At 45.4% G+C, this 12,020-nt stretch overlaps 1 protein-coding gene across 8 annotated transcripts in view; it reads right to left on the bottom strand.

The window, feature by feature from the left end:
* Nucleotides 1-339: 339 nt before the first annotated feature.
* The window catches only part of UNK (unk zinc finger), a 45,876-nt gene continuing 34,195 nt past the window's right edge, over nt 340-12,020 (bottom strand). For 5 of the 8 annotated variants that reach the window (XM_048323330.1, XM_048323335.1, XM_048323336.1 and 2 more), the window contains 5 exons: nt 11,084-11,185; nt 9,391-9,579; nt 6,404-6,585; nt 5,643-5,900; nt 340-5,263 (listed from right to left, as the gene is read on the bottom strand). In XM_048323330.1, the coding sequence (XP_048179287.1) occupies nt 5,108-5,263; nt 5,643-5,900; nt 6,404-6,585; nt 9,391-9,579; nt 11,084-11,185 (887 nt within the window). In that variant the 3' untranslated portion in view covers nt 340-5,107. The remainder of the gene's footprint in view (nt 5,264-5,642; nt 5,901-6,403; nt 6,586-9,390; nt 9,580-11,083; nt 11,186-12,020) is intronic. The other 3 variants (XM_048323333.1, XM_048323337.1, XM_048323334.1) reach the window with 3 other exon arrangements.

Raw genomic sequence — 12,020 nt, 5'->3', positions numbered from 1 at the left:
CGGGCAGACCTCTCTTTTGAGGTTGTTTGCACCATATCATTCAGGGTGTTTTAGCTTCATTTTTGCTCAGCTCCAGGCAGTTGTGTGGCTCTTTTCCCACCCTAAAAGAAATCCCACCCTTTACAGAGAAGGACTAATAAACCTTAATCAATCAGAGCACAACTAACCCCACGGAGCAGAACGGCCCAAGCATTAAAAAACAAGGCTTGAAGCACACAAAACCAGCTGCTAGTAAATGCAAGACCAAGGAAGAGGAAGAAATCCCCATCATCCTCCTCATCCTGGTGAAGAATCCAACACAGGTGGATAGCTGGAACACAAGAGGGAAGGGGCTGGCACTTACACCTACTGATTTTATTGTGTTACCAATACTCTGCAATACAAATGGGCCCATTCAGATTATTGTTGTGATTGGACTAATGGGAAGTGGTTGATACACCTTTGAAGCGTTAATTAGACCAAAATTAACAGGTAATTACTGGATCCACAAGCCAGGTGTGCTCTTTTGGGTGCCAACACACAAACACTGTTTGTACCCACTGAGCTGGCACAGCTCACCTCTGCCCAGCCTGGCTCTGCCAGAACATAAATCCACATCCAGACCAAGAATTTGGGTGAGAAAGTTTTGGATTTGTCACTTCCAAAGGGGTCTCTGCCCAACCTTAACCACATTGCATCGATGTTCCCCCTCTTCCACCACACCTCCATCAGAAAAGTGAATTGCAACCTCCCAAAAAGGAAGGGGAGCTCAGAGAGAAATCATTTTTGGTTGTGTGAAAGGCAAAATTTGCAACAGATCTGTTGTTTCAAGGGGTCCACAGGCCAGATTTCTCCACCCTCCCCAAGCCCCAGAGCAGAGCCTGGGGCTGCACATCCACCCGGGCACGCATGCGCACACACACACGCACACACCGCTTCAGTTTGTATTTTTTTTTCTTAGCAAAAAAATAAAAATTTATTGTCGTCTAAAAAAAAAAAAAAAAAAAGAAAAAAAAATCCATCCTGCCCTTGGAAACTGTGACACAGATTGAGTTCTTTCTTTCCAGCCCCACATGCAAATTCACTCTGCCAAGAAAAGAGTCTAAACCAGGTTTCCGACAGCCAAAACACATATTTACAGAGTACGAGAGAACGACAGCTGAAATCACAGTTCTATACATGGAATCAACAACACGTTTTACACCACTGATCACCATTCTGCCAACTTCTACACGGACTAGGGGCGCCTCTGCCCAGTGCCCTTCCTCCTGGGGAAAGCAGGGAAGGGACTGGGCAAGAATTGCCACCAGAAATACTGCAGTGTGTATTATTATTATTTTTTTAAAACGTATACTGTATTTATTTTGTTTTAACATTGGAAGCTACGGAGTGGGGAAGCCCCAGAAATCTCTCCGATGCAGTCACTACTTTGCAGGAATACTTCACCTTTAAAATACTAGGTTTTACATCAGTAACATCTATTTTGCTGTTGGCCATCACTCCAAGGATTATAATAATTCTGGAGGAAAACACTGGTAATATTCTTCCTTCTCAGATAGGGGAAAAGGAGGAAGAGAGGAGGTTCGGAGGCTGGTGGAACAGCAAGGGATGACTGAGTCCATTCAGTGTTACGGGCTTCCTTCCCAGGGTAAGGAATTCTCTTCATTGTCTCAGCTGCACAAGCCTTGCAAGTGGCTCAGGTTCAGCTTCAGAGATGTACAAAGTGTAAAACCCTTCGGCAGGGGATCGGCTGCAGTGACCCCCAGGGGTGGGATCTGCTTAAGGAAATGTGCTCCAGCTCCGGCCCTTTCCCGGGTCCCTCCTGTGCCACAGCGAGCACATGGCTACGGCACCTAAAGCTGGAGAGGAGCTCAAAGTGGTCCTGTTAGCCCAAAATGCTAAAATCCTTCAGCTCCTGGCTCTCACCTACAGCTCTGGCCCTGCTTGTTGCTCTGCATCTACCCCGGGTAGTGCTGTCCCAAGCCATCTGCTTCTAGGTTGGTTTTCCGTAATAATGTAGAAGTTTATTGACCTTTAGGATGCTGTGGTTTCACAACACAACCACAACTCCCTTCCCCCAGCTCTCAGCTCCGAAGGGTCTGACCTGCCCAATTCGTCACTGAGGCCAGCGCTTCTGAAGCTCCCAAAAATCTGGGGAGGAAAATGTCATTATCCACTAAGGAGTCTGTGTGAGGAGGCAGGACCCAGACGTGGTCAGGGCTGTTCAGCTGGGCTGCTCCCCAAGGAACCTCGTGGACCCCACTTTTGTTTTGAAGCCCCCTCAGCTCTGCCGTGTTACTGTGTGTCCTGTAAAGGGAGCTCCTGCTTCAGAAGGAAGCCTGACAGTACGTGACAGGGGCTGCACTTATTAGCACCAGGTTTATTTCAGCTCTTTTTACACCACGCAAAAGCTGATCACAGACTCTTAAGCCTTAACTGCAGTGCTGTGATTATGGTTTGTCCTTCCTGCCTGGAGCAGGCAGCAACAACTGCTGGAGTGGGTCAGGAATGCTGCTCCTTCCCCCTGCTCCTACCTCATTTGGTTTGGAAATTGTCTTTAAGTGGCCCCCCAGAACATTCACGAAATATGCAAAGATGAAGTTCTCTTTTCCATCTGATGCTTAAGAAAATAAATTCACATTTCAATATTCCTCTCCTTTTTTTAAAAGCAGCAAACAAATTGATAGAAACCTAAATTTAGGAAGTGTTTCTTCAAGAACCAGAGGAAAGTGAGAAAGTCTATGTGCTTGTGCAAAGAGAGTGCTGAGAGAGGTTGGGTGGGGGCAAGGGATGGGTCTAGTGCTAATTCCTTCAGGCTGCTCTGCCATGAGTGCAGTGTGGCAATGGAAAGTTAAAATGTAAGGGCCACAAACAGGTGAAATTCTGAATTCTTTGGTCCTTCAGTATAAGTTTTAAAACAGAGAAACTGTTTTACTCAAAAGGGGAAAACACATTTTCTCTGGCCTGGAATTTTTCCTTGTACCCCATGGAAATTGGGGGCAAACAACTCTTTCCCCTTAACCCCCCCAAGTCCTGCATCAACCCGTGACTGAAGTCCCATGGAGACAGCCCAGGCTGCCCTCAGGGGACAAGTTCCATGTGGAGGGATTCCCTGTTGGAATCACGGAGCCGGTGCCGGACAGATCTGGAAAAAGAGGGTTGGCAAAAGGCAGCATCACCCCTGAGCAGCCCCCGGGGAGGCAGAGGAGCAGAGAAACCCCCACGCTCATAAAAAGTGTTACAAACCATAGCCAAAAACGGGCTGATCAGCTCTGCTGCTTATAAATATTAAAGACCTGATTTAAGAGTTTATTTCCTATGATTTAAGTTAGTTACAAAAAAACATTTTAGTAAATTTTTTTAATCTTAATTGGGCTTTTTCCTCCTCCTCCCCCCCCAATTTTTTTTTTTTTTATTTTTCCTAAAAAAAAAAAGAGAAATGTTCATGTATTTTAATAAAAGGTCTTTCCTTAAGATCAGACCAAGGCAGATGTGCTGCCCCATGGCACAGACATTCAAAGGCTATAACCAAACAACATAGCCACAATAGTCACTCAACAGTGTCTCTCCATTAAAAAAAATTAAAAAACCTGATGCTAGTTACAATAAAATACACATGGAAAAAAAGCATTTTTACCAAAAAACCCAAAAACAAGTTAATGGGAAAACATAAAAAAGAACTACACAGAGCTGCACTTAAGAGATCATCTGGGAATGCATATTAACCCCTTCCATGGAGAGGAAAGGTGGAATTATGGAAGCAAACCTAATTATGTGTTTGTATTAAATATGAAGCTTTCTGAGAGGCTCTGGTAAAAATTCAGTTTTCCTACAATAGTGGGCTGCTGGAAGTTCCAGTGCTTTTCCAGGTCACGGAGGGGCAGCACAGGAGCATCCCTGTGCAAAATAAAAATGTTTAGTCAACCGAGTGGCCTTTTGGTTGAGATCCCAGCAGGTTACTGCAATCCACCTGATGTAAAAATCCAATGGACACGCTGGTAAGGAAAGTCACAGGAAAGCTCAGCTGCTGGACAGGTCTGAGCTGGTGGCATTTCTCTGTCCTGCTGGACTATTTCTGTCACCACACATCTCCAGCATGAGGGTTTCTGGAGCCAGCAATCCACAAACCATCCTTGAGCTGCTGACACAGGCAACAAAAATGTCCTCAGCCTACCTGGAATTGTTTCATGCACTTCAGCAGTGACTACGAATCAGGTCCCTGTGGCTAAAACAAAACTAATCTCGTCTGAAACAGTAAAACATCTCTAGACAGACACCAAACAAAGGGGTGCCTGGAGAGAACTAACCTCTGCATCCAAATTTCCTTCATAAAGGGCTTGGCTCACCCAAGGGCAATACTTCTAAGGCTGCTCAGACCTGGAACATGTTGGCTGCATCAGCAGTGAACATTGGTCACTGAATTTTGGGGCTTGGCTTGCTCTAGGTCCAATATAAATTTTTTTTTTCCCTCTTTTCTTCTTTTCATACAAATATACAAAGAGTGTAAAAAAATTTAAAAAGTGAACTTTGCTGATTAAATGACAGACAAAGTTCCTGCACATTCAGAGATGGGCAGTGTGAGGCCCTCCAGGCAGGAGCCTGGCAGAGCTCCCATCAGGGGGGACGGCTTTAACCAAGCTGGGTCAGTGAAAGAGCAGGGGGACCGAAGGCATGAGCAAGTCATTTCAATCCACCTCGATCCTCCCCGTGATCTCAACTCTTCCTCTGGAAAGCACGTGGAAGCCCCTCTTGCCCACTCTAAGTCCTTCTGGAAATAGTCAAAAATTTGTTATCACCTAAATAGAAAAGAGGAGAAACACAGACTCTTTGCAAATGGCCCTTTGATCTGTATTAAAAACAGCTCTCAAAGTTCATCAAGAGTTAGAATTAGTGGGGCACGGGTGAGGGGCAGTTTAGATACGGGATGTAAAATATTAAAAAGTGCTCTGCAACTAATTTTCTGTTTTCATGTGTGCATGTGCGTGTGTGTGCACGTCCCTACACGTGCACAGCCACGCCCATCCACACACATATATACATATATATATATACACATACATATATATGTACGTATGTATAAAGTTAAAAAGTTCTATAGGATATGATCAGAACGAGTGTCCTCGCAAGGTCACGACTGCAGAGAGTGGGGCCTGTTGGGGTGGCAGATGGGGCACTCGCCCTCCTCGGCGCACGTCTCGCACAGCACCGCGTGTTGGCACGGTAACACCACCCGGTTCTCCTCCTGACACTTAAGGCATTTCACTGACTGCATCTGAAATACCGCCTGCAAGAGAGGGGGACAGGGCACAGCGTCAGCGTCACACGCACGGCAAAGGGCTCAGCGGTTTGGGGAAGGGCAGGGAGGACTTGGCAGCTGTCCACCCTGTTCATCTCCTGAAGCAAAAGTGCAGCAGCACAGCGTGATGCCTTTCGGGACCTTTAGGATCAACAGAGCAGCTTTGATTGATTTAAACTCTGTACTTTAGGCACAAAGAAGATGAAGTTATCTTCCTGTGAGCCAGCTAGAGCTCACTTTGGTTACATCTACCTGGAAGTGCTCTGATAGGCTTCTGATTTCTAGCTCTATTGAGGAAAAGGGAAAAAGCTGTGACCTGCAGGAGCAGAGAGGGCAGAGCTCTGCCCTGCCAGGCCCTGACACTCACCTTGTCCACTTTCTCCAGGTTTGCCCGCAGCTGTTTCTGCAGGGTGTAGAGCGACGAGAGCGAGAGCGTCTCCAGGTCAGAGAAGGAGCGCAGGAACTGCGGGTCCTGGCCGGTGTGGATCCTCTCCAGCTCCTCCTGCAGTTTCTTCACTTGCAGCTCCAAGGCCTCCCTCTGCTCCCGGGCCAGTTCACATTCCATGTTAGCTGTGTTGGCGCGATCATTTGCTTCCTCTGCCTCCTTTTTCCAAGCATCACAAGCCTGCAAGTTCCGACAAAGAGGGTAAAAGAAGCAGTCTGAAAACTTGGTCTGTCTCCAAAGAGAAACCCAGAAAAGTTATCAATTTCCATACACTCCTCACGCCAGTTCTGACCAATCTGCCCAAATTCTGTTCCCAAATTCTGAAACACGTTTGGAGCCTTGCTTCAAGGCACTGCTCATTCCAGATATCCCATCTGCTTGGGCTGTGGTTCTACACTTCTGGCTCACACTGTTCAGGGGATGAACTTTGCATACTGACAAATTATCATGGATCAAAGTCAGCTGGCAGCTCTGAGAGACTGTCAAACACTTCACAACACCTGGCCTTGAACTTCCAGCACCTGAACACACCAGGCCCACTGATTTGGTGATTTCCAAGGGGGAAGAAAGAATTCTGAGAATCTGTAAAACCTACAGTTCTGTCCCTCACCTCCAGGAGCCTGTTAAAAGGCTGACACCCCCTACTCCTTTACACTCCCTAATCCCAGGATTTGCCCAAGTACCTGCTTGGCTTGTTTCCAAGACTCTTCCCACTGCTTTATTGTGCCGTTGGCTTCATCCAGTTCTTGTCGTAGCCGTGCCAGCTCTGCAGCACCTGGACCTGACAGAAATGCAGGTGAGGTACTGGGCGAAAAACTCCCCGAAGCAAAGTGTTCCCATATGCTGCTGTTCATCCCATTTAAACCTGTTTCACAGGGAAATAGAGAGGGTTATGTCACAGGTGCTGGCAATTTCCCCATTTCCTCCCTAACCCTGTGAAATCCAGGATTCAAAAACGTGTAAACAGGATAAAAAGTTCATCTCAAGAATCAGTTTCATCCCCATGACCCTGGAGTCCATCATAGAGGGACTTTATAGGGAAATTTCACACCATTAGGCCTCATCTTTTGTGATGCAGGGAGGACCCAGGAACTCTTGAATCAGGCTGTTTTTAGAAGCATCACTTTTACAGCAGAGCTGACCATCAGCTTGAATCCCCCTTCTTTCAGGAGAACCCCTGACCTGCTTCTACCTCCCCACTTTTCCGTGCAGCACAGCCACCAGAGTTGGTTCACAGAGCCCAGGTGGTGCTTCGTCCCACAGTACACCCTGAGAAACTTCTGCTTTTGTCTCCTCAACGTGGGGCTTAGAAAAGGAGCCTCACTTCCAAACAGTGACACAAAAAATGCTCCAAGTCATTACTATTTCCATACACAAGGAACAGAACTGGAAAATCCTGTTTATAAACAAGTAGAGACAATAGTATCTGTATCTGCTTCACCCTCTGCAGAGTTCTAGCACTGAGCTAGTGAGCAGCACCACAGAAGACTAATTAGCCACTTCCCTATTTTAGTTTGTTCAAATAAACTCTCTTTTCAGGAAGAAATTCAAGGTTTAGGAGACAAAGAAGTAGAGTATCAGTTGTAGACAAAACTGGCTATTTTTCCACAGAGTCCAATGTTTGTAGTCTTTCAATAACAAAAATGCTTTCACTTAAAATTCACTTTGCATTCAGGGGAAAACTAGTAGGAAAAGGTAATATTGAGACAGAGTGTGGACTCTTACCCAAACAGTTTGCTCCAGTTTGATGTGGGAGTCATTTTCATGCCCACTGGCTGGGAACACTCCTAAATCGAGTTGCAACTGATAATTCTGATCTCACAAGCAGCTGAGCTGTGCCTGCAAGTGAGCCCTGGAGTCAACAGCCTCTCACTAAGGTCTACCCCAGCACCACTGAGTTCCCATTATTTGTCTTGTAGCCAAGACACAAATAGTTACAAAATACACAGCTGAAAAATAGTAACTTGTCTTCACCAGGGGCTTAGGCACATTAACAACTCACTCAGCAGAGCAGCAAGGGATCTTTGCTGGCTCAGGCCACTTACCACAGATCCATCTCAGCTGCTCTGAAGGGTGCTCAGTTGAAAGCAAGAAGTTTTAATGGAATCCCAACTCACATTTTGTTTTTTAAACTGCAGTTTTCTTGAATGGGAATCCAGCATTAAGCAGGATGCTGGCAAGCCACAAATTCTGCCACAAAGCTGACCAAGCTCTTCCTGTAATTTGTTTTAACCCCCTCTTTCCACCTGCTGCTCTCATTTCACATTGGAAGTATCAAGCCCCTTTGGTCAGGAATGCCTTCTCTGCACATTTTGCACCTAGCACAGTGGAAACCAGCCCAGAACTAGGCATTTTTAACTCAATTTCAATACAAATCAGTGATAACTACACACTTGACATGTTACGTGCATTCACCAAGTTACATGGAGCAGATGATTGCCAACTGCTAAGAAACTATTCAAATATCTTCTCAAAACCCCAGCAAAGGATTTGTTGTATTTATGGAAAATATCTTTTTTTTTTTCTTATAAATAAATTATTTAAATGCATTTACGAATTTCCTGCGATTTTTGGCTTTTTATTTGTATAAATACATAGTCAAGATAAATATAACTCATTTCTTCTGAAACAGCAATTTTTCCTTTTCTTACAAAAACTGGGGCAAACAGCCAGCCTCAACCTAATTAAGAGCAGAGATGGCCTCTGATGTCTCTTATTACAGTAATTGTAAAAGCTGTTAAAGCCAAACAAGCAGCAATGGCAAGCATGGAATCATGGGCTTGGGCTGTGCAAACAAGGGATGCAGTTACACAGATAAGTGCATGCAGAAACAGCTTACACAAGCATGTAATCATTTTATTAGGTTAAGCTGAATTTTAAAGTGTATCTCAGATTTGAAGAGGCATTTATGTCTAGCATCAATAGAGAGAATGAATATTTACTGTTACTAACAGAAATGAGCAGAACTGGTGTCACTGTAGCCTGGAGGCCAAACAGCTTTATTTCTCAAGGTAATCCTGTGTCTTGATAATAAAATAGATTTGTCTGCTAAATCTCCTCTTCTTCCTGATACAGCTGAAACTCCAAAGCAATTTCTCTTCCTTCACTCCCTCATACATGAAAGAGACCCTCAAGGAGGGGAAGGAGCGAGGGAGACAAAACTGAAACACTGACTTTGTATAAAGTCCACACTGCAAAACTGGCAGAGTGTCAAACAGGAGAAAAAGTTCTGATGGCCCAGGCCTGCTCTAGAGGTCCCAGAAGCTAATCTGACCCACAAGCAGTCACAAGGGCAAACTGCAATCCCTACCTAAACTCAGCCAAGATGAGGACCCAGCTCTGAGTTTTATATGAAGTCTCAGCAAAGCACTGCTGGCTGGAAAAGGCAGTGCTCTTTTTCCTGAAAGGCATCATCAGAGCAAGGCAATTAACCTATCTGCCCCTTTTCCCCAGCCTAGAAACATGGGAAGTAGAGGGAATTGCTCCCTTGTTCATGAGGTATTAGCTGACTTTGGTAAAGCAGCTTCTAGTCCCGTTGCTGTTCTCATGGGAAGAAGAGATCCATGGCAGCAGTGAAACAACACATTGAAATTAAAGCCAACTTAAAAAGAAAATACTTACATGGCACAGACAGGCATGTACATGGGACACACACACACCATGCATTTACCTAATGATCCATGAGAAGCTGATGTCCCCAGGAACGTGTTTTCTGACTGGCTTAAGTGTCCCTGGGGCTGATGGAGGAAATGCGATGAGAGGCTGACCGGTGGAGAAGGAGAGGCGGAGTGAAAGGAGGCAGAGCTTCCAAGGGACCCGGGGATATTTACAGGAGCAGAACTTTGCAGCAAACTCCCACCTGGACAAAGAACACACAGAGAGGATGGCTATGTATGACCACGAGGCGTGGGCACAGGCAGGAGTTCAGAGCAGGAGGTGTTAGGTTCCCTTTCTCCTCCCTGAGCCCCTCGGGATTCCCTCCACTTCTCCTGAGGTTTCATTCCCCTCTCAGCCTTTAAGAGGAGCACTGAAGCTGCCATCCCATGACCCACATAGGTTAAGGCCCGCAACAGTTCAGTGGATTGCTCTTTGAGTGGCCAAAGGAACAAAAGGTTTTCTGAGCAGAGCTCGGTCCCTGTCAGCCTAGAGAAGATGAATTTGGTATCTGGTGAAATACTTTGTCATGAAAAATTCACTTCTAAAACATGTGCCTCTGCCTTTAATACTTCCAAACAACCTGTAGTGAGAAGACTGTCATGCTGGGTGAGCTCATGATCTCAACCACTAAAAACCAGTGACTAGTTACAGATACCTGAGTGCCTGGATCTACCAGTAATAAAAAACCCCAAATAAACAAAAGCCTAACCACAAAAGACATCAACTTCCCTTACACCAGAGGTTGTCCTGCCTGCCACTCACAGATTTAGGGAGATCTCAGCCCCGCTCTCTCCTCATCTATCTCCCCCCTTAGAAGGTCACCAGGTAACACCCAGGCCTGATGTGAAGAGAGGGAGAAGGGCAGGATCCCTAAGGCACGGCAGGTGGGGAGCAGCAGCAGCAGGGCTGGCAGCAGACAGGGACAGTAAACCTCCAGCAGGCTCTAATCTTTGGCAGGGAAGTGGAAGTGATATTCTTTCCACAGGTCCCTTCCTACCTCGATACAGCTCCAGGCAGTGCAGTTCCCTTGGAAACCTTCAGACAACCAGAGTTAGCTCCTGTTCAAACACCTGCTTTACACAGCAAGGGTAGCCAGAAACTACAACCACTTCCAAAAAAGTTACGAGACATTTCTTTTTTTCCCTGGACACCCATCAGAGACAGGTAGAAGAGGCCTTAGCCTACCTCCATGTATCAAAATGAGACAGACATTACAGGAACCAAATCAGCAGACCATGATGACACTCTGACAGATGGATGGCATTATCAGGTCAGTGAGTTTCCTGTTACAGCTAGGGAGAGTTTTCTGCTTAAGATGCGAATTGTTATACTTTGGCCTGATTTGAAATGCATCAGATGCCTTCTGGAGTCTACTTACACACTCAAAAAAAAAGAAAAAAAAAAGGAAAAAAAAAGAAAAAAAAGAGAAAAAAAAAAAAAAGAAAAAAAATCAGGCAAGACCCATTCAGTCTCAAGAAACATCCCCAAGACACCTGGGCCCAATGGCAATAACTCAGCTCTGCTAGTCAGTAAGGGCAAGCTCTCACTTCAAAGATGCTCAGGGGTTGCCAGAGTTCGTTGTAATTGCTGTTTTAACCAATGTTATTTTGGGACTGGTTTTAGAGCTTGGTTGGGCTGGCTCCACTGAGGTGACTGGGCAACACTGCTTGGCAGAAGATAAAGAAAGCTCTGTTGCTTTCATGTACCTATCATGATGCCACTCGTGTGGGGCACTGTGCTGCTGTCAAATGTCTTCTCCAGGGCAGCCACTCCGAATTCATTCAGGTCCAGGTCATCCAAGGCAGACTCTGCCAGACACAGAGGTACCAATTATGTTATAAAGGACCAACAACTTCAAGAGATAGGATGGCCCAAAGAGCCTACATGCAGAGGAGCCTGTGCTCTCTACCTCTCAGGGCCCTACTCTCCATCCTGTTCTCAGATGGTTTGGCAGAAGTGTCATGGGCAGCTTTTCAGTTCAGGTTCTTTAACCTGACCTGTCTCCTTTTGTCTCAAAGTATTCCCAAATGGTTCATGGAAACAAAAATCTGATGAATTAACAGCAGATCCCACAAGTCTTCCCCAAACTGCTCTTTTAAGTCTGTCCCTTAGACACAGGAACACTGGCTTACGGCATGTCTGGGTCTGGTTTGTGCTTTGTCCCTGCTTTCCTGAAGAGCCACTTGGAAAAGAAATACAAGGAGAAGGGAACACTTGAAAAACATCTCTGAGGTTCACATATAGGGTAAAATAAAGCTTATTAATGCCTGAATCTGTTACATCTATTTGAACATGCCTCATCACTAATGATGATCAATATAATTCCATCCCACACATGCCCACTCATTTCTATTATTATTTTTAACAAATTAGTGAGATCACCTCAGAAACGTTACATTTAATTAAAAAAAGGAAAAAAAAGAAAAAAAAGGAAGAAGAAAAACAGGTGACCAAAAAGCCTGTGCCTATCTAAGAGTGACTCCACTCTCTGGACTCTCCTGTTTTCCTTTCTCTTACAGCCTCTGTCCTACACTCTACAAAGGGCAAAGTCCTTACAATCTACCTGGTGGTAGCTCTGGCTATAAAACTGTCATTTAGAACTAAGGGGTAGTAACTGTGGAAAATGCTCCTGTGATTTCCTGC

The sequence above is a fragment of the Corvus hawaiiensis genome, chromosome 19 (genome assembly GCF_020740725.1).
Source record: "Corvus hawaiiensis isolate bCorHaw1 chromosome 19, bCorHaw1.pri.cur, whole genome shotgun sequence".
Taxonomy (NCBI): domain Eukaryota; kingdom Metazoa; phylum Chordata; class Aves; order Passeriformes; family Corvidae; genus Corvus; species Corvus hawaiiensis.
Note: the sequence above shows the minus strand (reverse complement) of the source record. Positions and strands in the feature narration are given on the sequence as shown.